This window comes from Corvus cornix, chromosome 1 (assembly GCF_000738735.6).
Source record: "Corvus cornix cornix isolate S_Up_H32 chromosome 1, ASM73873v5, whole genome shotgun sequence".
Classification (NCBI taxonomy): Eukaryota; Metazoa; Chordata; class Aves; order Passeriformes; family Corvidae; genus Corvus; species Corvus cornix.
In genome coordinates this window covers 82948173-82971328 of record NC_046332.1, presented here as the reverse complement: position 1 = coordinate 82971328, position 23156 = coordinate 82948173, and the positions used below count along the sequence as shown (strand labels likewise).

At 41.3% G+C, this 23156-nt stretch overlaps 1 protein-coding gene across 1 annotated transcript; it reads left to right on the top strand.

The window, feature by feature from the left end:
- The first annotated feature begins 39 nt into the window (after positions 1-39).
- Positions 40-22229, top strand: LOC109143908 (collagen alpha-1(I) chain-like). Its single transcript, XM_039555664.1, has 3 exons — positions 40-462; positions 8416-8515; positions 21578-22229. The coding sequence occupies exons 1-3, from the start codon at positions 40-42 to the stop codon at positions 21742-21744; spliced, it is 690 nt and encodes a 229-aa protein (XP_039411598.1). The 3' UTR covers positions 21745-22229.
- Positions 22230-23156: the final 927 nt, after the last annotated feature.

Here is a 23156-nt window from a genome sequence, read left to right as displayed (position 1 = left end):
GGCGCGCACGGACAGCTCGGCGCGGCGGGGCGCCCGGCCATGGGCTCCGCGGCCCCGCCGCGGCTTCAAGCCCGCCCTGCGGCGGCGGCGGAGTGGGGCCGGGCGCCGGCAAACTTAGGCGCGGGGGCGGCCCATGGGGGACAGGTGTCAAGCGCCCGGTTGCCCTGCAGGTCTCCGACGAAAGCCATCCACGGAGGAGGGAAAGTTGCGGGCGGGACGCGGCGGGCGCCGCCGCCCCCGGCCCCAGGGGGAGCGTGCGGGGGCAGAGGGAGCAGCGGGCAGTGCGGGCAGCCCGGCCGCGGCAGTCTGGGACCGCGCCGGCCGGCGTGTTCCGCCCAGCCGAGGTGTTCCCTCCCCTCCCAGCCGCTCGCCCCCTCCTCCCTCCTCCTCCGTCGCCGCCGACGCCTCCTGCGGCCCCCCCGCCTCCCGTCGCCGCCGCGTCGCGGGAGCCCCGCAGCCCGGGTGAGTGCTGTGGTTGTAACTGCAGAGGGGTGCGAGGGAACGGGATTTCCTTTCCCCGTCTACCCCCTCCGCCCGCACTTGGCATCTCCATCGCCCACATTCCCCATCAGCGACCGACCTGGATCGGGGCTCGGCGGCAGGGAGGACGTTTTCTAAGCAGAAAGGTCACTCCTCCCCACCTCCGGTAAATAAAGGGGTTTTTTTAATTCAGGCAGGTCGGCATGGGTCACAGCCTGCCAAGTTTCCCCCAGCATCTCTGTGGCCTTTGGCACGTGTACCAAAGGTGCACCAGGACAGATAGCGTGAAAATAGGACAGGAAGATGGAAATTGGATGAAAGAGCATCGCTTGCTTATTCACCCCCAGCAGTAGCTCTGGTTTAGCTTTCAACTCACCCCCGAGTTCCGTAGCGCCAGAAGTGCCCGTGTAGCGGCACATCACATGCACACCAACCTTGGCAGTCAGCGCCTGAAGTGTGCCCAGACTCCTGCCTGCCTGCCCGGCACAGCTGACCAGGACCAGGCTTTCGGGCCAGGAGCCAGGTGCCCCAAGACCAGCCCTGTGCTGGGAGACAACCAGAGATGCAGGCACCCTTCCCTCAGGTCACCCAAGCAGGTGGCTGGCGAGGGCACCCTTGGTGCAACACAGGCTGCTCACATGGCGTGAGCTGCTTCTGGTATAATGCAAGGACTTGTCACCTTTGATCTATAGTGGGGACAGACCAGGTGCATCTTCACAGAATGTGCTTGCTGGATTTCAGTTCTGAGTGCAGTTATATCAAAAATACAGAAACACAGAAGAGCGTCATTGAACCATGTAAGAAAGGGCTTAAAGAAACCTTGAGACACCATCCCCTAAGAAGGACAAGAGCAACTTTATCAAGAGGGAGAAGGAAAGACTAAACCTTCAATATATAAAAAGTGGATAAATGAAGGATAATCAAATTTGAGAGGAAGAAGGTAAGATACTGCTATACAGGCATTCCAGGCATAAATACTCTAGAGGAAAAACTGTTATTAATGCCGAGCATGGGGATTTAAGATGGAGTGGAAAGAAAGTAGGAAAGAGAAATATTAGGATCTTAAATAAGGAGGTCTCCGATACAGTGAAATGTCTAAAAGGTATGACGTAATATCTCTAAAGCATGTGTTGCAGGACACATTACTCAGTTTTTCAGAAAAGCTCAGCTTTTTTGTGCAGGAGGAATGGTTGGCTCTTTAGGGATACCCACCACAGCACTTCTGTCTGTAATGCTTTAGTTCCTCATCTGCAGTATTCAGATGGCCATTTTTCCCACCTTTTTCCTTTGATATGAACACCTTCCCCTGCAAGATTTTCACTGAACCTTTTTTATCTTTTGAAATTATTACATCTTGTTTAGAGCTGTAGTGCCACCAGGGTGTCAGTACCAAGTTCATACAATGCAGCTTGGACTCCAGACACCAACTGTGCTCATTAGTTTATCATTTCCAGTTCAAAAGAGTGATAGATTCTGGAGGCAGATGGATGGGTTCTTGTGTCCAATTCTTTGAGACAAATGCTTTCTAATCCACTTGCCGGACATTAGTATTTCCTTTGTAGAAAGGTGTCATTCCACATAGAGTAGTGCTTCAGCTGATTCTCACACTCAAGCATTTGTGCATTGCCATCAACCTTCCTTGGCTTGTCAGCTCTGGATAAAGTGGTACCAAACCTGGCAGTGCCAGACACAGCAGTAGCAATGGCAAGGGATGGCTGATAACCTCCGTACTTGTCAGCATGAGAAGCAAAATAATGCACCATCATTTCTGAAACCAAAATGTGATTGATTGTATAACGTGCAATCTGTTCTGAACCGGTTTTAAAATCTGTTTGTTTAATTTGCATGTACTTATGCACGAGGGCATCCCTGAGTAATTAAAAATATATAGCATCTCCATGTTTGATGTTCTGTCACTGGTGGAGCCTGAGCCAACACAGAAATCACAAGTTAAACAACAAATATATTGCCAAAGCTGTCCTTAGTTAAGAAAGCTGATTTAAACAAGGAAGTAAACATAAAAACCATCTTAGTTTTCAGATGTCTTATTAGTAAGCAGCAGGGAAGAAGGAAATCAATCTTTGCCAAGTGAAGAGAGATAACAGTGACAGAAAAATCATTTTAATTTCCACCTAGTAAGCTGATATTAAACAGGAATACTAATACATGCAGCTTTTAGTTTTCTCTTTCTCGATTCCCTTTGAAAATGTGCTGCAGCAAATACACATTTGCAAGGAAGAACATGCACAAAAGATGGGTAAAAAGACCCACAGCCACATCATAATGCAGGCAGCTTTAAATGCCCAAATTAAATCCAGTGCTAAGGTGCGGGATGCTTATGCGACGTAGATGGCACAAGGAGACCTGGCTGTTTCTTGTTAATTTCACCAGCAATCCTAGCCAAAATGAAGTTATCCTTGCTCCCTGTTGGCTCTCCAATCCTCCTGCCAGGATGTTTATTCAGACCTGCTAAAATCTGTTGGAAAGGCAGGGTCAGTTTTATATCCCCAGGCTTGGACAGTCTGTGTTACCCTAGATTCCACTAATGGGAGCAAATCCTGTCGACTCATGGTACATCCCTGGCCTGGGAGGAGATCCGAAGCCACTGGATTCCCAGGAGAGGGCTGCAGTGTTTGTGAAGGAAACAACCAGTGGTGTGTGCTGGTGGATAAGGCTTGTACAGACAGAGATTGCTGCTTGGAGAAGTTGTAACTATTAATCTTCTCTCACTGTAACCCCAAAATTGGCAGCAATGCAAAACAAATGTGTTTCCCTCTTTCTGTAAGGACAGGGGCAGACTGGGCAGGACACTGATGAGTTGAGGTTGAAATAAATCAATGAAAACATCTAACAAGCCTAATCCCTTTATTTTTTTTAGGGTAGTTACTTTTGCATATAATTTCAGGGGTGTCAGTGAAAGGCTTGTGATTGACACTGGTGTTAGCTGGAGGCAATTCTGGTGCAGACAGTCAAACACAGACTGATCATTTCTTAATATGATCTCTTATTGCATGCCCAATTTCCAATGGCTTCACGGGAGTTTTAAATGCAAGAAAAATATAAGGAGACATTTTCTGGTTTATTAAAATGATTTCCAGACTTACAGAACAATTCCTTGGAGAATGAGTGTCAGAAACATGTCTAAGATGCCCAGCGAATGCACATAGCCAACTGTTCCTGGAATGTGTCTGCATTGAAGAGGGTCCCACATGTTAGAAACACTAAAGGCAATTGTGAACTAACAGGCTTGAGAGCAGCAGTTTGTCTGGCATTGCTGCACAGTGCTCAGTGCATGTTAATTTACCCCAACTCTCAGTCTATTATCTTAAAAATGGATATATTCAGTAGTTTTTGATGTAGAAGTTTTATTACTCACTAACTTCAACAAAACCAGAATTTTACCTAGTTACAAGAAAGTACAGTTAAATTAGTGAAAAATTGAGTCTAATCTACTAAAATAATACTTGAATGTGAGCAGAAACAAAGGAAAACACATTGTTTAAGGGACTGATGTGCTTTTCAGAGCCTTCCACCTCTATAGCATCTTTCAAATCATTTCCAAGCCAGAAGTGATGGAATAACTGCCTGGCAGCTACCTCTGTAGCTTTAGTGATTTTTCTGAGTGGATATATGTCTATATCATAAAAAACACTGATGCAAGTGGCAGTAATTAGATTGGACAAATCCATAGATTACATGTCAGGCTTCAAGTATTGCTTTTTAGGCCAAAATGCTCTGTTGCCGAGACCGTATCTGTTTTGTGAATTAGAAGAGGATTATCAACCATCTCACATTTCATGATGATGGACACAACATAAAAGCCTGGGTAGACATGAACAAGCAGCGTGAAGAGCAAACAAACAGAACAAATCTCCCTCTCAAAAGAGTGAGTGAGAAAACAAGATCTGAGTTATCAGATACATTAATTAATGGACCTCCCTTTGGTCAGCTATTTGGATGAACCAAAGTAATGAGAAAAATCATAGGAGTTCATAACCCATATGCATTATTCAGAAGATGCAGTTTAATATAAGGGGGTGTAAGAGTTTACAGTTTGGAGAAATTCACAGCAAGGAGAGGTATGAAATAATGGTCATTTATGGGAAGAAGAAAAAGCACTTATTGGCCACAGAAAAGAACAGATTAACTGAGTATTCGTCACAACACAGTTCTGAAAAAAATTGTTCTTTATAGAATGCTTGAGAGTAGAAATGCAGGCTGGAGACAGGAGTTACATATTGTCAGGCTGCATCATGTCAGTAATACCCTCCTGGGGTACTGGAGTTCCACTTTCCAGGTTAGAGTGTTTGGGAAAAGAAAGGCAAGAAAAAGCAACTAAAATTACTCAAGGCTGTAAGAATGGAATCTTTATCAAATCAAAGCTTCAAATTGGGGCAGAAAATCAGGTAGCTCTACTTTCCCAAACTCTCTTGAAGCTACTGATATGAGCCCTCCTCTGTTTTCAGGGGACATAACAGCAGAGGATGGACAGATCTGTTTGCCTTTGGGTTTACTTAGAGGCCCTCTGGGCCTCTCTTAGGGCATCTGGCTTATGGCACAGGCAATTTCATTTGGGGTAGTGTTTGTGCTATTCCCTCACACACTACTGGCTGCTCCTGATCCAAACTCATCCCAGAAAAAGAGGGAAGATGGTTTGTGTGATGATGCAGGAACTGGCACGGCCTGGCCGTAGGGACCATACTCACTGTATTCCCCAGGCTGAATTTCATCCTGCAGCTAGCTGAGGTTGTTTTTGATGCCAGCTGGATTTATTCTTGATGCCATTGTCTGCTACAGTGACTTGGGGTTTCTGAGAGACCACGAGTGTCCCTGTGGTTATGCAGTGGGGTTGAGACTTGGGAAAGCTCAGTCCCACTCCTGCCTGTGGCACTGCTTTGCTATCCAGGTTTGGGTGATTTACTTAATTCTTCTGTCCAGGAGGAGTAGAAAGTGGATGTGATTGCGCTGCTGTATTGTTGTGAATGTAACTGTGAAATACTGCATGTTCTTGAATATCATCCTTTTTCAGATATCAGCCAACTGTTACTGCATCTTAGGGAGAGTAACATGTGATTTGACAGGTACACTTCCCTGATGAGAAAAGTCAAGCTGTTTAGAGAATGAAGGTACTCCTAAAATTGCCACTTGCACAAACCCCAGCTGCACTTTTGTTCTTCAATTTTATCAACAGGAATTTGAAAACCTGGAATAAACTCAGCAAGCAATTTAAGAAAAAGGAGGTTCAAAGGAGTTATCTCTGACCTAATTGTCCATGAATGCTTTTGATACATGTCTTTTGGATCAGAGGACAGAAGAGAGCTTATGTTAGGCACGTGTCCATCCTAAGAGGTAGCTAATATGGCTCAGCTATGTTACCATCAGATTTCAAAAGAGAAATCTGATGAAATTTTAATGCCTTCTCCTTCCTACCTGGTACAATGGTGGAGAAGTCTATAAAAATATTTGGTTTTGTTTGACTCTTTTCAAATATGCTAACCGGGTTTTTTGGGGTTTTTTTTTTTTTTCATTTAGTGCAGGGAGAGAGAAGTATACCAATTAATTAGACCCTTCCCTTCCCTTCCCTTCCCTTCCCTTCTCTTCCCTTCTCTTCCCTTCCCTTCCCCTTAGCTCATCCTGTACACTCCTACACGAACATCTTATAAATACCTTGGATCATGGATTTTTTATTTGCACTGAACTGAAATCTGTCCTTTTATATCATATATTTGGAATGAAAAATCTCTACTGGAAACCAAACCCGAGGTGAACTATTTGGAAAACACCTAGGAGCTGCCTGACATCATACTGAGTTCAGTGGAAGAGCTGGGGGAAAAGATTTCTTTTGGTTTTGCATGTAGCTTTAGAGAATCCCTAATGAGTTAAAGATTTGGATATTGGACATTAAAACAGAATCCTTTCAACTTTAAATCATTTTCTTTAGCCAGTGACCACAGAACTGGACTTTAGGACTGATAGTTCCACTCATCCAACCATTAGATACACAATTTTGCTCTGATGGAGATTGGCTCCAACAATCAAGCTGTCATTTAAAGAGAAGAAGGATGTCCTGAAAAAGAGTGATAGCTCATGTGCAGTGTGAAAGAGATCGATATGCCTAGCAAAAGGCTCTATCCTGGGTCTGCTTGAAAGATGAGGAACAATGTATTCTGCAGGGAGTTGAACTAGTTTTCTATCTATCTCTTGATAGTAGTAAAGAGACATTAGACATGGTCACTGTTAAATGCTGTTACCCTTTAATGGCATTTGGATTTTCCTCTGTAGATTTTTCTTTCTGCAGGAGTCACGTGTTTATGTTCAACTTGCTCCTCTGTTTCCATGCCATAAGAAGTCAAACTGGCCAGCTAAGAGAAATGAATCCAAAGCTTGCTTGAGGAGCAGGTTAATACCTCTGGTTTGATGGGTGCTGGCAATATGTTGTGCTTTCTTCACTGTGTAGCAGAGTGGCGTTGGTGTCCCCTCATCAGGGCCCCCATTGCTCTGAGCATTTTTTCTAAGAGCTAGCAAAAGGCAGCCTGTGTTTGGAGTACAATCAGAGGAAAGCCAAAACGTGTGTGCAACAAATAAGGCATTGGGAAAAGTAGGTCAGGGCTGGTCATGACAGAACCACTTGTTTATGCAAATGGGCAGGATTACCAGGTTTTGAACAGATCAGTCCTGAGTGAAACATTTAACTTGGCTGAGAAGCTTTGTTTATCACGGCATCTCAGGATCCTCTCAAAACACCTATGTTTACTAGCAGATGCCCAGACATTGACAGGATGAAGCTTTAATGAAGTTTAGGAGGAGGTGGAGACTGTTACTAAATAGGAGACTGAATTTATTCAGAGCAAATAAAAGTTTGGTTTTAAGAAGTGTAATGAATTCAGCTAATTCAACTTATTCCCACATAACTACTAGCAGAAATTTCTAACATCCAACAACCTGTTGTGAGACTGGGAGAAAATATTTTTTTGATGGTCTAAAGAAGCCTTTCAAATTCAAGTTTGACCCAAGTATAGCACTCAGAATGCCAGATCTGTCTTTAAGGATTTTATTATTTTTCCTCTTCATTGCTATAGGCTGCACTGTGCTGCAGTAGGGGTGTGTTTTCTGAAACAGATATTAAAAAAGAAACCATATAGGGATGCACAGTACAAGTACTGAGCACTTTTCCAAAAGCATAGGCAAAGAAGTCAAGAAAAGTGGATTTATGTTCACTTCAAAGCACCATGCCTGATTATCAGGTGAAAAAAAGAAAGATAATGGTGCAGCATGATCAGTAACAGATGAGGATTTTGGCTGTGTAAATGCTATTTTCCTATCAAGATCACACTGTCTCCCTTCTGAGCCCAGAGCATGTGCACTGGCTGTCTTCTCAGGCTCTCCCTTTCAAAGGGGCAGCTCAGCTCCGGTGCGTGGGTCAGATGCAAGCTGGGGAGATACATCCAGAAGGTTTGCGTGCCTGCAGCTCCCTGAGCAGTAACATCCCACCAATTCCTCACCAGCATTTTACGAAAGAAGCACAGTTTGCTGCACAGCAGAACTTATCACCTAGATTTTGACAAAGCTAGTCACAATAGCTTGGCACTTTTAATTGAACTTTATGGAAATCTCGGTAGTTAAGTTTGCCTGTCTGTCTTTTAACCATACTGTACTTTAGGGAAATACTTCATCATGGAAAAGAGAATATTCTTACCCCTTCAAGGGCATGGATGCTGGAAAGCAGGAGGGGAATTAAGGGGGCATATAGTGGATTGTTGAGAATTTTCTGCTGTAAAAACTTCCAAGGAAAAATATTAATCTGCTAAAAACAAGCTCCTGGTGGAAAAACTTCAGAACTGGAAAGAGCATTTTGGTTTACGCTGGGAAAATGGGCATGTTGGTTCTGCCATCCCTAGCCAGATGAATCTTACCAGCTGTGCTCTCTGCCTACAGGATTTTATCAGAGGCTCGCTGTGGGGCTCCAGAATGCTTCAGTTCTCCACCGTCTTGACCCTTCTCCTGCTTTTTTCTCTCTGGTATCTAGCCAAGCAGGGTAAGACTGCCATAACCTACATTCCCACTCTTGAAGTTTAAATCATCTCTTTGTGTAATGTCACCTTACCTTGAAGTATAGTTCAATGGGCAGAGGTGGAATGCATCAGAATTGGGTTCAGTTTCCTACTCTGCCCTGGGCTCCATGGATAATGCTAAAGAAGTCACATGGCCTGAAGACATCAAATAGGGATAATAATAACTCCCTCCATTAGAGGTAGGGGTCTCAGGATAAGCACAGTAGAGGCTATGAGTAGCCATATATGACCAAGAATGGAGCATATCAAAGCACAGATACGTATTGTCATCAGAAAGAGGAACAGCTCCAGGGACAAGAGCTTGAAAACTGCCTACCTATGCTGTAGTCATTAAAGCCATCCTGAAGGCAGGCAAGAGAAAGTTAAAAATAAGATGTGCTCCTGATGCTTTGGGGTTTTGTGCCTTCTGCATTTGAAACAAGTTGTGGAAGCTACAGCTGCAAACAGCGGAAGCAGTGTTCTTTGCCCGGTACGACCAGAACAATCGTGCTCCATGGTATCTGTGCCAAGAAGGAAAGGCCAGATCTGACCTGTCACCCCTTTCTAATGTCAGTGGTAGGTGCCTGTGGAAAAAATTAAAAGCTTAAAAGATATTCCTTGTCAGTAAACATTCCTCTGAGGAATTGTGCAGAGCAGAATATGGAAGTGAGGGAGAAAGCTTCAGTGTTGGGGACAGACACCTTCCTACATTGCAGCAGTCCGCAATACTATGAGAAGATTTCTTTTTACACTGGTGAAGCAAATCTACAGTAGTGTGTAAAAGTAAAGCCTGCCAAATATTGAGGCCAACTGATTTCAACATAAAAATGAAGCTGCTAGTTCTCATGTCTCATGGGCACTGAATATTTTTTGTTTTAGCACAATGTGCTAAATGGTGGTTTTGGTACAATAGAGTACAGGTTTTAAAAAGTCTGAATATGGAACAGACTTTCCGACTGTTCAAGTGTCTGCAGAAGATTTTGTTGCAAAATCTGGAACCAGACATGATATTCAAACATGAAATACAAACCACCTTCCAGCATCATACCTCAGAAGTCATTAAATGATCGTATTTTTGTATCAAGGATAAATTTAGGAGATAGGCTAAACTTTACTGAAATTGTCAGTTACAAATGTATCATGTTTGCCTTCATAAAAGATAAAACTAGCAAGATTTAATCACAGTTTAATTGATTAAATTAAGTTAATAATTTCTCTTAACTAAGGTGTAGAGTCTAACAGGAAACAGTTCAGACTCTTTCCTTCCGTATATCTCTGGACAATCTCTGCTAATTTCCTTTATAACATTTCTTACATTTTTCCCATTTTGTCAAAAACAGGAATTTATTTGGCAAAAGTATTGACATTTCTAAGTTACTGCACATAACAAACAAGTGGTATGAGAGCCAAGAGTCTTGAAAATATGTATCCAACATTCTGTCCTTTGCTCATACAGTGCTTTACACAGGATTATTTTCATCCTTTCCCTAGTGTAGGAATTGGGAGACCTGCTCTGAAACTTTGCAAGATCAAAACAAGAGTAGAAGCTAGAATGGGAAAGCGGCAGAAAATCAGGTTGCAAACACTTTGCAATTTTTGTTTGATTTATGCCCTTGCATTTGCATGACAACATTTTCAGCTGAATCCTGCACCATTAACGTCAGTGAACTTCTATCATTAATGGTCAGGAACTTGCTAGAATGTTCTGATTTTTATATTTTGCTCTTAAATTCTTTATCTGCTCTTCTTCCCTGTTCCATAGCTATTTCTCTGTTGATCTGGTTGTTTATGTTGAGACCAGTGATGCAGCATTCAGCTACCTCCAAAGTTTGCAGCTTGATCTCGGTAATGTGTTAAGCTAATGAAAACCTAGTTGTAGAGGCAGGTTGCTGAGTAACAGTAGTTTTGAAAACATGTAATAAGATTTCTACTTGGACACTAGTGAATTCTATCAAGAAAAGAGAGATCTCGGCAGGGAAAAATACCCGCATAGTACCAGTAATTCCTAAGGGTGCCTGCTGGGTTGTTTTTTTCATTCATTTCTTCCTGTCTGAGAGCTCCACCTAATGGAATTGGAAGGAAGGTATCAGCCTTTCAGATTTCCATTAAAATCCCTCTCCTTACTTCCATGCTGTTGTTCGCGTGTTGCCAGGATGGAGTGTGGGAGGAGGTGCATCCTTTGACTTTTGGAGTAAAGTACAATTAGTGAACAGGAATTCTGTACTATGAAATCTCCTTTTTTAGTATTTCAGGGTTTGAACATACTGCAATTTCTATAAAGGCAAATTTAATATAGTTAAACTAAATGTCTCTGAATTTTTGCACTCAGTTTGCTTAGCTGCAAGATCTGTTATCTTGCACAGTCAGGGCTTCTTAACTGTGCATACCACTACTGCATAACACTGCAGCACTTTTCAGGGGTACAAAATAAATAGCTTGCAAGATCAAGGTCGGAATCTGCAGAGAGAATAAATGAGACCATAGGACAACTCATATTCACACAAACTGAGGAGAGAATGCTATTGTTGCTGCTCTGAAGACATTGGTGGCAGAGTATTCCCAAAGATGGCATTTCTGCCATCAGTATTACCCCTGCAGAAATAATGAATGAGTGCCCCTTCCCTCTGCCCTCACTGAAGTCATGTATAATCATAAAAATCATGAACCTAGCTTTTATATTATATTGATTCCAGATCTTCAATTTTTTTATTTTTGCTGCAATAATGTTTTCAAGCTTTTCTTTGCAATAGGGAGGGGGGTAGATATTTTCCCTTTTTGCAGTGAAAGCTGAGAACCTCACAGTAAGCAAGATACTTCAGTATCCAAGACCTGAGGGACATGATGTAGAACATCATCAAACCTGCAACCTATAAAACCCAAGACAACTGTGTGTAATATTTTTAATATCTTAATCCCATTACTGACAAGCTGTTATTTTGCCTCAGCACAGAGAGTTAAATCAAACAGAAGATGTAACACGGTCAGCAAGAAAAGCAAAGCAGAATGAATCCTTGAAAATGCAATGAGGATGCTGTTTGTTGAGAAATACGGTTTCCTGATACCTGTCAGAAAAAGAATATTTTACTCTTCCAAGTATATAAGCCAAGGGATGCTACGTTAGAAGGAGGGCTGTGGGTGCTGACAGGTGTCCAAGGAAAGAGAGAGAAAAGGCCATCAGCAGACAGGCAGTTCTACAGATGTTGAGAGAGAGCAGCTGAGTCAGATGCTCTGTATTCAAGATTGTAATGAATGGCTGGAGGTCAGGTAAAGGGAAATATATCCAGACAATTCTGACGCTTTAAATACCATGTCAGTATGCCAGGACTCACACAGTAGTATTATTATTGTATCGATACTGTTACAAATATTGTATTATAAGCCATGGTAAACTGCCTCAATTCAAGAAGGAAAGAAGCACTCCAATAAAATCCCTCCGTGACTTGGTAGAAAAGGTAAAGAGGGCACACTATTGCAAATTTCAACTTATGAATGAAACTACTTGATTCTGAGGATGTACGAGAGGGAATAGACTGTGGAAAATGGTAAGCTCACTGTGGGAAGATGACTGAACTAAAATTAGAGAAAACTGGGAAGTTGTATTTAAATTCTAATGAAAGTTATAACAGTACAGAAATTATAGGGTGAAATGCAATTGCTACTTCCTGGATGGAATGTGGTTGGCATGCATGAAACCTTTTCCACATTGACTCCCCACACATTCAACCTGCAACCTTAAGCACGTGCTGAGAGGGATGAAATGGAGGGTAGAGCATCGTGGAGACATCTCAGCCAGGCTCTGTAGTAATCCTTGCAGGGATTACTACTCGATGGTATCATGTAGCCAGTGAAGTGCACAGCACCTGCCAGCCAGGGGACACAGGAGCAGCTGTGTTGCTGCTGAACCAGCAACTGTGGCAAAATCGCTCTCCTCAGATGAACTTGGTTCATTATAATCTCATTGTAATATTAACACATACCTCCAAGGTGTGCCCACCTCCCAGGTATGATCACCCCTCACTGGGCATGTGCTGAATATTTTACTGACCATAGAGCATGGTGCTAAAAACACCAAGGCTGTGGGTTTGAGGCCTGTATGTGTAAGAGCTGGACTCGATGATCCGTCTGGATTCCAACTCAGAACATTCTGCTATTCTGGAATTTAAGAGCAAATTGAGAGAATTTTACACCAATCAGTAACAAAAGTATGTATGACTGGTGTCACTTAAGCTCCACCCAAAATGTAAAGAAATAGTTAAGAATGAGAAGAAATTATGGAAGACTCTACCATAACTTTTGAGATCAGCTGACAAGGCTGAGCCTGTCTTCTTCTCCACAGGAACGCCTATTGGATAAGAAGAAACTTACTCTATATGTGCTGAATGATTATCTCAAAATAGCTTTCACTGGTGATTACAGCTTGTCTGTCTATTGCTTTAAATTTGGTTTTTGCTATCAACTGCAATCTTCTAAACTTATCTTTTCACAATTTTCTATTATCAGATTGTTTATTGATAAAGTGTGTTATTCCATAAACTGTTCAGTGTGTGTCCTTCAAGGGTGCTAGCAGTCATACTCGATAGAAGTGGGGACATCCAGGAGGGGGTTCCCATTCCTAAATTGTTGTAAAGGATTCAGCTCTGATTCGTTGTCAGCGCATGCCCCTGAGCAAGTCAATCGAACTGTCCTCCAATACAGCACACTGATCAGTGGAGTCCCCATAATGGGACACTGGTAGACTGGGCAGGAACAAGGGTCTCAGCTTTCCTGGGGCACCCACAGACCAAAAAAACCATAGAGGGGTGAAGGAAACCCCCCTTTTATGTGACATTCACATACTTGCCCTAAAGAATGTATCATGCTGCCACTGCTGGTGTCAGAATAATGGTTGTAGGGACCGCTGGGGTGATCCACATGGGTATTTCTACATCCCTGTTAAATCCTGTGTTTGTTCCTGGGGATAAGTGCAGAAATAAGGCTTTGTTCTGGAGGCCTTCCTTATGTGTCTGTGTAAATTTGTACTGCTCTGAGAAACTCAGAAATGACACATATGGCCATGCTTACACTTTTAATGTGGTGAAGAAAAAACATAAGGGTGTGAGTTTCCCAGAACACCGCTCCTCGTGATTGCTTCTTGCCTCAGGCTGGAGCTAGGAGAGGCTGCTCCCGAAAAGCTGTGAGGAAACAAAAGGCTACAGGTACTACAAGCTTTCTTCTTGGCAAGGAGGCATAGCCAATTCCTAGAAACGAGCAAGCTGACACCTACTTCTAGCAATAGACAAATTTTAAGTCATCCTGTGCCTAAAGTCTATGTAACATCTCATGTTTCAGTTCTGGTACATTCTGATTTGCCAAGTGGACACTCAAGAGCAATACCACAAATAATAATATTTCATTCAACAGTGTTTCCTATATTAAATGGAAACTGAAACATGCTGTGGGAAATGGAATGCTTTTTTAAATGAAACTTTGTATCAATTCAGCTACAAGGCATCTTGGACTGTGATAGTCTAATTTCTGGATTATTTTATTCCTTACATAGAGCAACAATGGCTGAGCTTCACTTCATTAACTTTATGTGTCTGCAGTATTGTGACCATGTCTGAAGCACATCTGAACTCCCTTTGCTATCCATGGAGGGAAATAAGCACTTTCTGGTGTACCACCCATTTTAGAAAGCAACTTTAGCATGAGGTGTGTTGCTTTGTAGAAAAGGCCTTTTCATTACACAATAAATGGAGTCTAGGCAGCTAATTCAGATGTTTATGTCCAGCCTTGGTCTGATGAATCATGCTCCTGATGCCTACACTAGAGTGCCATGTGCATTTGGAAGAACAGCATGACTGTTTCAGGTGGCTGACTTCCAGTTCAGTATTACTGAGAAGCCATAGAATAAAGCAGTCTCTGCTTGGGAGGAAAAAACCCGTGAGAGGTCTGGAAAGAAGCAATGGTGAATAAAATTTTCTGAGATTTACTTCTCAGTTGTTCCACTGCCCAACCCCGTGACTTCTACTGCCAACAACAGATGCTTCATGAGGCACCACGGTCAGGCTCATCCTTCTGCCCTGGCCCAAAAGTTCCCCAAGGTGCAGTGAAGTTCTTATCCTGTCAGCTCTGTGGGGTTTCCCCCCAAGTGGAATGTGCAGAGAAATTTTTGTAGGAAAGACAGTATGGTTGACTGCAATATGAGGCTGATTCAGTGCTCCAGCTAAAGTCCCATAGGGCATATGTTAAAATTGGCAGATGATGCAGAACTCATTCCATGTGATTCCTGCCATAGCTAATACTTCAAAGTAGCTGATTTCTGCTATGTCATATGCCTTTTTTTTCATGCATTTCCTGCTTCACTCCTTTTCCCTGCTGCAGCTCCTTCTTGCCTCAATGTTTGCTTTTCTTCACTGTACTGTATCACTGCTGGGCCTATGCATCATTTATGTGGTAGCTGTGTTTTTTGGGGTTGTGCTGCAATAGAGAGACAGTATCTGAAAAATGGGATTCAGCAGCAGTGCAAAGATACAGCTTTTCATGGATCTCAAAAAAAGGATTGTATAAGATGCACTGATCTTTTTACCTGCTTTTATTCTGCCAAGGATCTAAAATCAGTAAATGCTGCAACCGTTACTTAAGAAAGAGGAAATTAATACAAACGTGAAGTCAACTGAGTTGTAAAGATCAGACTCGTTCTTTCATCTTTGCGAAAATTGTTCATACACTGTTGATGGACATGAAAGTAGTTTAGCTGTACTGCTGCCTCTAAAGCTTCAGCTACACTAGTAAGTTAAATATGCAGAGGATTATTCTCTGCCAGGGGCGAACTGACCATGAAAACCTGCACCTTTTGAGCTTGCAGACATTGACAGCAGCATGGTTACTTGCACACAGTGTATCTGGACTGATCAACAGCCTGTGCTGACCCCTGAGCCATGCATTCAAATTCTTTGGGCATCTCTCAGGCTAAAACAGTGACCTGAAACATTTTAAAAGTTTGAAAACACATTCTCAAGGTGTGTTTAGTGTGAACTGCCCACACATGGCCTCAATGTCCAGCCCAGTGTGACTGTCATCCGAGTGTTCTGCTGCAGGGTCAGGTGGTAAAGGGGTGTTTGGCAGTAAGCAATCATGGGGAAAATAAAACTGTGTGGAAACTATGCTGAATCCTGAAAGTGACTTTTATTGTTACTGTTTTAATCTTGGTATTCAGCTCATGAGTTATCATTAATTCAAAATTTATGAAAATTGAAACTTTATAAACAAGTGACACTTCAAACTAAAGAACAAATTGTTAACATTTCTTTTGTAGTGATTAATTCTATAAAATTTTAAATCTTAAAAAATCTATAAAAGTCCTGTGATAAAATTTATAAGGATATGGGAATATCTGCAAAAAACTATGAACAATTGGTAGATTGTTCTGCCAATTACTTATGGAAATATGTATTCCATAAATATGGAAGTATATTTGGTATTATATATCTGCTCACATGAATATTTTTTGCATAAACTTAGAATTGGAAAAATCTTGTGATTAAACTGATTAAAAGTAACATTACTGCAACACACTTCTGTTAGAATAATTTCTTTTTTCTAAGTCAATAGCTTGTAGGCTGATCTATTTATTTCTTTAGGGAGTATCAACTGTGCCAAAGACAAAAACTGTCTGCTCTGAGAAGTTAAATTATTTCCCTGGCTAAAGTCCAGAGACAATATTGTTCTGTTTGAAATACGCAGGCAGATTGGTGAGATCTATGCACCGCCCCTCTTCAACTTCACAATGTGAACATCTCTAGGGAGAAGTCCAAAGGCTTTTGTATGTGAACACAGGGAGAGAATAGTCCTACATACCATCCCATGAGGACGGAAGTGGTGATTTTGGAGCTGTATGCTGTCTCAACCTGCCAAATTTGACTTATAATACATTTCAGAAGGTCACCTGTGAAAGAGTTCAGAGTAGGAAAATGAAAACAAATCACAGTCAAAAATAAATCAATTTGGAGAAAACTGAGGATTCTCCCACTTCCTTGCCAAATTAAAAGATGAAAAAAAAAATTACTTCTGTCTGGTCAAATGAAACATCCTTCATTTAGAAGAAAAGATTTCATTTGTTTCTGTGAAATTTCTGGGGGAAACAAAGGGATTTTTATTAAAAACAGAAGTAAACATCAAAATCAGCAATCTAAGGTGCTATAATACATGCATATTAACTGGAACACAGAAGTGATTGAATGAATCAGGTGATTTGTCCTTGTGGCGGTTATTAATATGCATAAGGTCTGACATTCTTTCCATGCTGCAGTGCAGGCTACTTTGAAGTTTCTTAAATTTCCCACTGCCATGTATTTCTTAACCAGAAGCAAATCTGTTCTTTGAGATGAACCTCTATGATTCTATGAAATCGATGTTTCTTTTCCTGCCAATGTAGCACATTATGAAACACCACTGAAGAACTCACTTTACTACCATTACCTTCAGAACCATGTCTTCCACTGACTTTACTGAGAGCAAGATGGGTATTGCTACAGAATACAATATTTTCCTATGAAACCAAGATCTGTGCTGACTTCAGTGGAAAATTTTCCTGCTAATGGAGCATAGGATTGAGTAAGATGATTGTGTTTTTCACCTCGATGAAAATAGAAATGATGGAATTGCTTTCCTTAGCTCATCTTTTGTAAATAATTTGCTATACTGCAATGATATTTACTTTGGGAGTATAATTTAGTAGGCCAGAAATTGTGAAATGTAAATATTAGAGCCTAACAATCTGATTTAGTTTGAATGTGTGACAGCAATTGGTTAAGTTCTTCCAACCCCCTGGACGCACCAGGAGTGCTTTTACTTAAACTTAGTCTAAAAAAACAAGTCTGGTTTTGTAGACACATAATTTTAGTAGCTAGAAAATTATTAGATATTATTCATAACATCATTTGAATCTTTCTTAGCTGGAGGATAAGATTATGGGTTCATATTCTGTATTTGTGCTTGAAAGTTATTTGTTAATATTTTATGTTTATTAATAGACCAATAAGAACTTCTGTACTGTGCAATATTTGTATGGTGTTCTTAGAAGAGGTTTCTAATTAGACATGATGCAAATACTTCTTGTTCCTGCCTGAACATTAAAGAGAACAGCAAAATTTCGGGAAAAAACCCCAAACAAAACACTGATAAGGGATCAACCCTACATGGTATATGGTCCTCTACTGTAGAAGCCTTCAAGAAGAGAATTTCATAGGGAAACTCATGAGATTTCACCAGTGGCTTTAATAGATTTAGAGAAAAGCCCACAGCAAACCCTGCTGGAAGACACAGAGAGAGGAGCCCAGGCAGCTTTTCTGAATCTGCCATCTCATCTCTCCCTGCTCCCAGCACCTGCTGGAGGTAGAACTCCTGAGGTGCTGGTCAATCATACACAGCATCTCAAGTCACAGAGAGAAGGGAGAGCTCCAGAGCCCAGCTGCCCACTGTGGTGCTGACCTGGGTGGCACATTTCCCAGCAGCAACGGAGCCCCTTTCTCTCTCAGGGGAAACTTTGGGCCAGAGCAGCTCTTGCAGCAGAGTCCCTCGGGCTGCAGCAGCATCACTGCATAGAGCAGCTGCTGCACGTGTTGGTGGTAATTCAGTTCTGCAGAATACTCTGGTCTTAACCAAACTATTTTTGCAATCCATGCACTGGGTCTAAATGGAAGATGGCTGTGGCTTTGCTGCAGTGGATGGCAACTGCCAACATAGAGGAAGGAGGGTTTCTGTGTTTCTGGGACTGTGTTTCAGGGTCACGGGTTTTCAGCTTCAGCCCAGCTGGGCATTCTAGTTTTAATGCAAAAGCACTTAGATTCAATTAGGCCAAACTATAGGAAATCATTAAGAGCTCAAAGATTTCTAAATTAGATCTAGCTGAAGGGTGAAATGTACATTTTCACATAGCAGGCACAGCGTCTGCCAGGGGAGGTCTGGCAGGGCCGTTCCAGCTCCCTGCTATGTGACAGAGGGAAGAGAACTTTAGCCGGCTTGAGGCATTATATAAGATCAAAAATAGGGTTAGAATGAAATAACAATTACAAAGTGCTAATTGAATCGTGGGCACAGTGACTGCTGGAGCTAATTAGAAAGGGACAGGGATGTGTGTGCACCAATCTCTCACTCAGGAAGGGATTTGCCCCAGTTCAGGTTCTTCGCATCGCTTGATTTCCACTCAAAGCAGCTACTGGCAGACAGAGAGGTGTTTGGCTAATACAATTTCCCATCTAGGCATTTTAACATAGAACACTTGAAGGAGACAAGAGCTTAACAACATGCAGTATTCTCCCATGACAGATTATTCAGTTTAAAACTGATTTATTGCAATTTAGTGCCAGGCAAATGAGAGTTGTCCTGCAATTGTACATAGGCATGGCAAAGCTTGAATGCTTCTAAGACAAAAAAAACACAAAGCAAAAAGCTTGTTGGCCAAGTAAAAATTAAAGAATATTAACAACAAAATTAGATAATGTTGTCAGCTATATCCAGTATGAAGAATTAAGCTTCCCTTCTTTTTTTATACATTTATTAGGTATTGATTCATTTCCATATAGTGTAGTATACCTTGAACAACAAAATCAAAAGCACTGCAAAACTCATTTTTACCTTTCTGAAGCTTATTATGCTTTTGTGCTTCTTATAATGTAGATACTGTAAAAGAATCATATGCTATTATGGATGATTTATTCATACTTTTCTTTAAAAAGGGAGAAAATGGCTGTGTTACCATTGAAATTTTTGGCTTTTTTTGCTATTCTTCTGTGTTGTCATTTTATCATGAAGTAGAGCAGACAAAGCCACTTGCTAAATAACAACACCTCTCTCTCCTAAAAGCAGGAAATGGGAGGAAGGAGAGCTTGCAATAGAGGGCTGGCTACTGAGGAAAAAATAAATCACAGCACAACTTCACCCACTGTTACTCAGTGTGAAATTAAAGTAAGATCCTTCACAATTTCTTGGCTTCAGAAACATGTATACCTACTTAAGTATTATGTGTACTTAGGTATGCACAAAACTGAAGCATGTGTTATGTCCCACTGCCTGAGACCTGTAGAATCAATGGATACTGACACTGACTTGGAAGGGGACAAAAGTGGGAGGAATTTTGCCCACTTGTACCATTAACTCTGAGTTTTCCAGGTTAGTAATGTGAAAAATGTTAGAGCAGGAACACACTACATACTTATTAACCATTTATACAATTTCTACCAATTAATTTGCTTCCAAGCATCACAGCTCTCCTTTTTATTTTTAGTGTATTAGCCATAATTATAATTGATTTTCATTGCCCCTTCTGTAAATCATGCTTACAAAAAAATAAGGAACTTACTGTTATCTTCATGTTGAAGTTATGTGAGTGGAGATCGCTGGTAAAAGGGGTGCTAGGAATTCATGAGAGGGATGACAAAGTGACAGAATGGCATTGATATATTTGCTAACTCAGTTTTTATTTCCATTGGTTCTTGTAAATATCAAATCTGTATAAATTGTTAAGTCAATATTGTAGAGAAAAACCACTGGGCAGCTCAAGGAAAAATGAGAACAGTTTCTATCATTTCCCGATTTAACATAGAACCAATCTATTGCAGCTCTTCCCAGGAAAAGAATATGTTATAATGATGCAAAAATGATGTCAGAGACATAAGCAGAATGAAATCTTCTAGATATGTGTCTTTAACAGCACCTAGGAGCCAAGCCATAGACTGAACTGTGACTTGGGATCTGTACAGTTTGAAGACTGCTCCTAACCAAAGAATTTAGGAAATGTATACGGTAGAGGAGATACAGCAAGGCTGTTAGACTGAAATAGGCCTTTTTATGCAATGCCTTGTGAGACAAGCATGTGTAAGACACATTTTTTTGACCATGTTAGGCCAAAAAGAGACAACAAAAGAACACACAAGTCTGAGAAGACAGGGATGGTGTAATGAACAGATGCTGCTTCGTGCAGGAGAAAGGAACCTCGTCTGCATATGGCTCCGTGCCTGAAGACTGAAGAGCAGGTCCTAAATGCACAGGCCACTCTGACTGTTTTTTACAAGAATTTTAGGAATCTTTCTAAAAGAATAAAAGTAAAGCACATTTTCTTTAGCAAGTTTATCTCAGGAAATTAAATAATGGTAGAAATTCAAGCGTCATCAAAATAGCTCAGCATAATTAGCTACCTCGAGACCTTCAGAATTTATTTGCTTGCCTATCACAATTTCCAGAAAGATAGGAGAAAAAACAGACTTCTCTAGGCTGACTCAAGCAATGCTAAGTAGAGGAAATGTTAGGCAGAAGTGCAATTATGTACATGATCATATTACTCCAAATATATATTGATTAAGAATATGTAAAGTTAGAACAGGAGATCAAACCAGGCCAACAAAATGAAACAAAAATTTGCTAATTTCCTTATATGCTTGTACGAGTTAAAGATTTCCTTTCTGTCCTATCAGAGAAACAAAGAAAAATAATTTTCTTAATTGATTTAATCACTGCATTTACAGGTTAGGATTTTAAAGCTCATAATTTTTCTTACAAGCTGAACAAGGGATTGTTGATTTTATGGGCCTAGTTCATTTGTACCCTGTCATAATCTCTTGCCAATTTATTTTCCTATAATGTTAATGCCATCCTATGTACTCCAAGCAGTGAGCTCAGTAGCTGTGGCAAGATCCTGGAACATTATCCTACAGGTGAAGCATTTTCCAGTTGGATTTTTAAGGACAAACAAAGCTTCCAATCTTGGATGAGGTTTTACTGAGCTCCCCTAGATGGCACTCTGTATGGATACTACTAAAACTGCTGCAGTAAATCTTTCTCCACCTCAGCTTTATGTATTTTGCTAACCAATTACTCCAAAGTCATTGTGAAGTGAGGGTGGAAATACAATTTCCATCTTCAGAAGCAGTAAAAGATAAAGCCAAGGGGGGAAAAGTAATATTCACAGTGCTTTGTGCACCAAATGGGGTTGGAAAGTTCTGCTTCTAGGCTCATAATCACATCATCACTGATTGTTCTTTTCTTTTCTTGATCTTTGTTTTTTTTAGAGGTGATCCCTTTTGTGCCATCTTGCCACTGGCATAACTACAACATGAATGGCTCTGTTTTTGCAGCAATCTCACAAGCTGGAAGAAAGCAACTCGCTAACAGAAGTTTCATGCCACCATTGAGTGTCTTGTTTGGAACTATAATACTAACAGAGAAGGATGCTTGATTTCTTGTTTCTGACACTTCACCAGCTCCAGGAGGGATTTTTTCTTTGGTGGTGAAAGTGCTAGACTTTTACAAATCCCCTCTTCTTTATTTTTCTACCATCTTCTGAATGCCTAGCTTGCAAGTGGCATGCCAGGACAGCATACTTCCAGTCTAAAGGATTAAAAAAGGAAGACTGTTTTTCTGTTCAGCCTGAATTTTGAGCATAACCTAGAGGAATATGTGTGGGACTGTAAATGCTTCCCCCTGACCACTTGGCTGTACCTCCTGGTGCCTGAGTGCATACCCTGAATATGCTGGCTGTTGGGGGACAGGTGGGCTGCAGGATGAGGTGCTACACTCAAAACCCTTGCTCATAAAAGTGTAGTCTGCAAAATGCTTTCATAGCTTAAAAATGCAGCTTGCTCGTGATTAAAATTTTGTAGCCAGACACAGCATGTAAAAATTCTAGGCTTATTTTCATTAATACATTCTATGAAAACAAAACTGAATGGTTATGTTCGGTGTCTGCTTTATCTTTTATTCAAAACAGGACACAGCAACTAATGAGAAAAGGAATGAAACAGAGCTACCATTTCAAGGAAAAATCTAAACAAATCCTAATTTGCAAATAACTTTCACCCAATGTCATGCTGTGAACTAGAAAGAAACACAAGAGAAGAGAAATCAACAACATACAATCACAGAATCACCAATGTTGGAAGAGACCTTTAAGATCATCAAGTTCAACCATCAACCCAGCACCACCACTGCAGCCCCTAAACCAGTAAACCATCACCCAGCACCAGACCCGGGCACTGCTCAAACACCTCCAGGAATGGTGACTCCACCACCTGCCTGGACAATGCCTGTCTCAGCCCAATGCCATTTCCTCTGTTCCTCTCACTGCAGGCACAGTAGAACAGACCGGCCCCCACCTCACCACACCCTCCATTCAGGTGGTTGTAGAGAGTGATGAGGTCCCCATGAGTCAGACCCTCCTCACAAGACATATTCTCTAATCCTTTCATGAGCCTTGCTGCCCTTTGCTGGACAGTCTCCAGCACCTCAGTGTCCTTTTTTACAGTGAGATAAAAAAGAACTGAATGCAGTATTTGAGGTGCTGCCTCACCAATGCTGAGTACAGGGGGATGATCCCTTCCTTAGTCCTGCTGGCCACATTCTTGGTACAAACAACAGTTTGTATCAGCAACAATTATTTGCCATAATCTTGAAAATAAAGGTGCTAGGAGGACAATCCCATTATGAAAAAGGTGTAAGAAAGTTTGAATTTTGAAGTCACTGTCAACAATTTTACCAAAACAAGAAAAAAAAATACTGTCTCAAGGCCTGAGCAGAATCTTTAGGAGTCCAGAGAGCTGACCCACATGTCTGAGATTGGGTTCATCATGGCAAGGTGCCTTACTCCTGGTC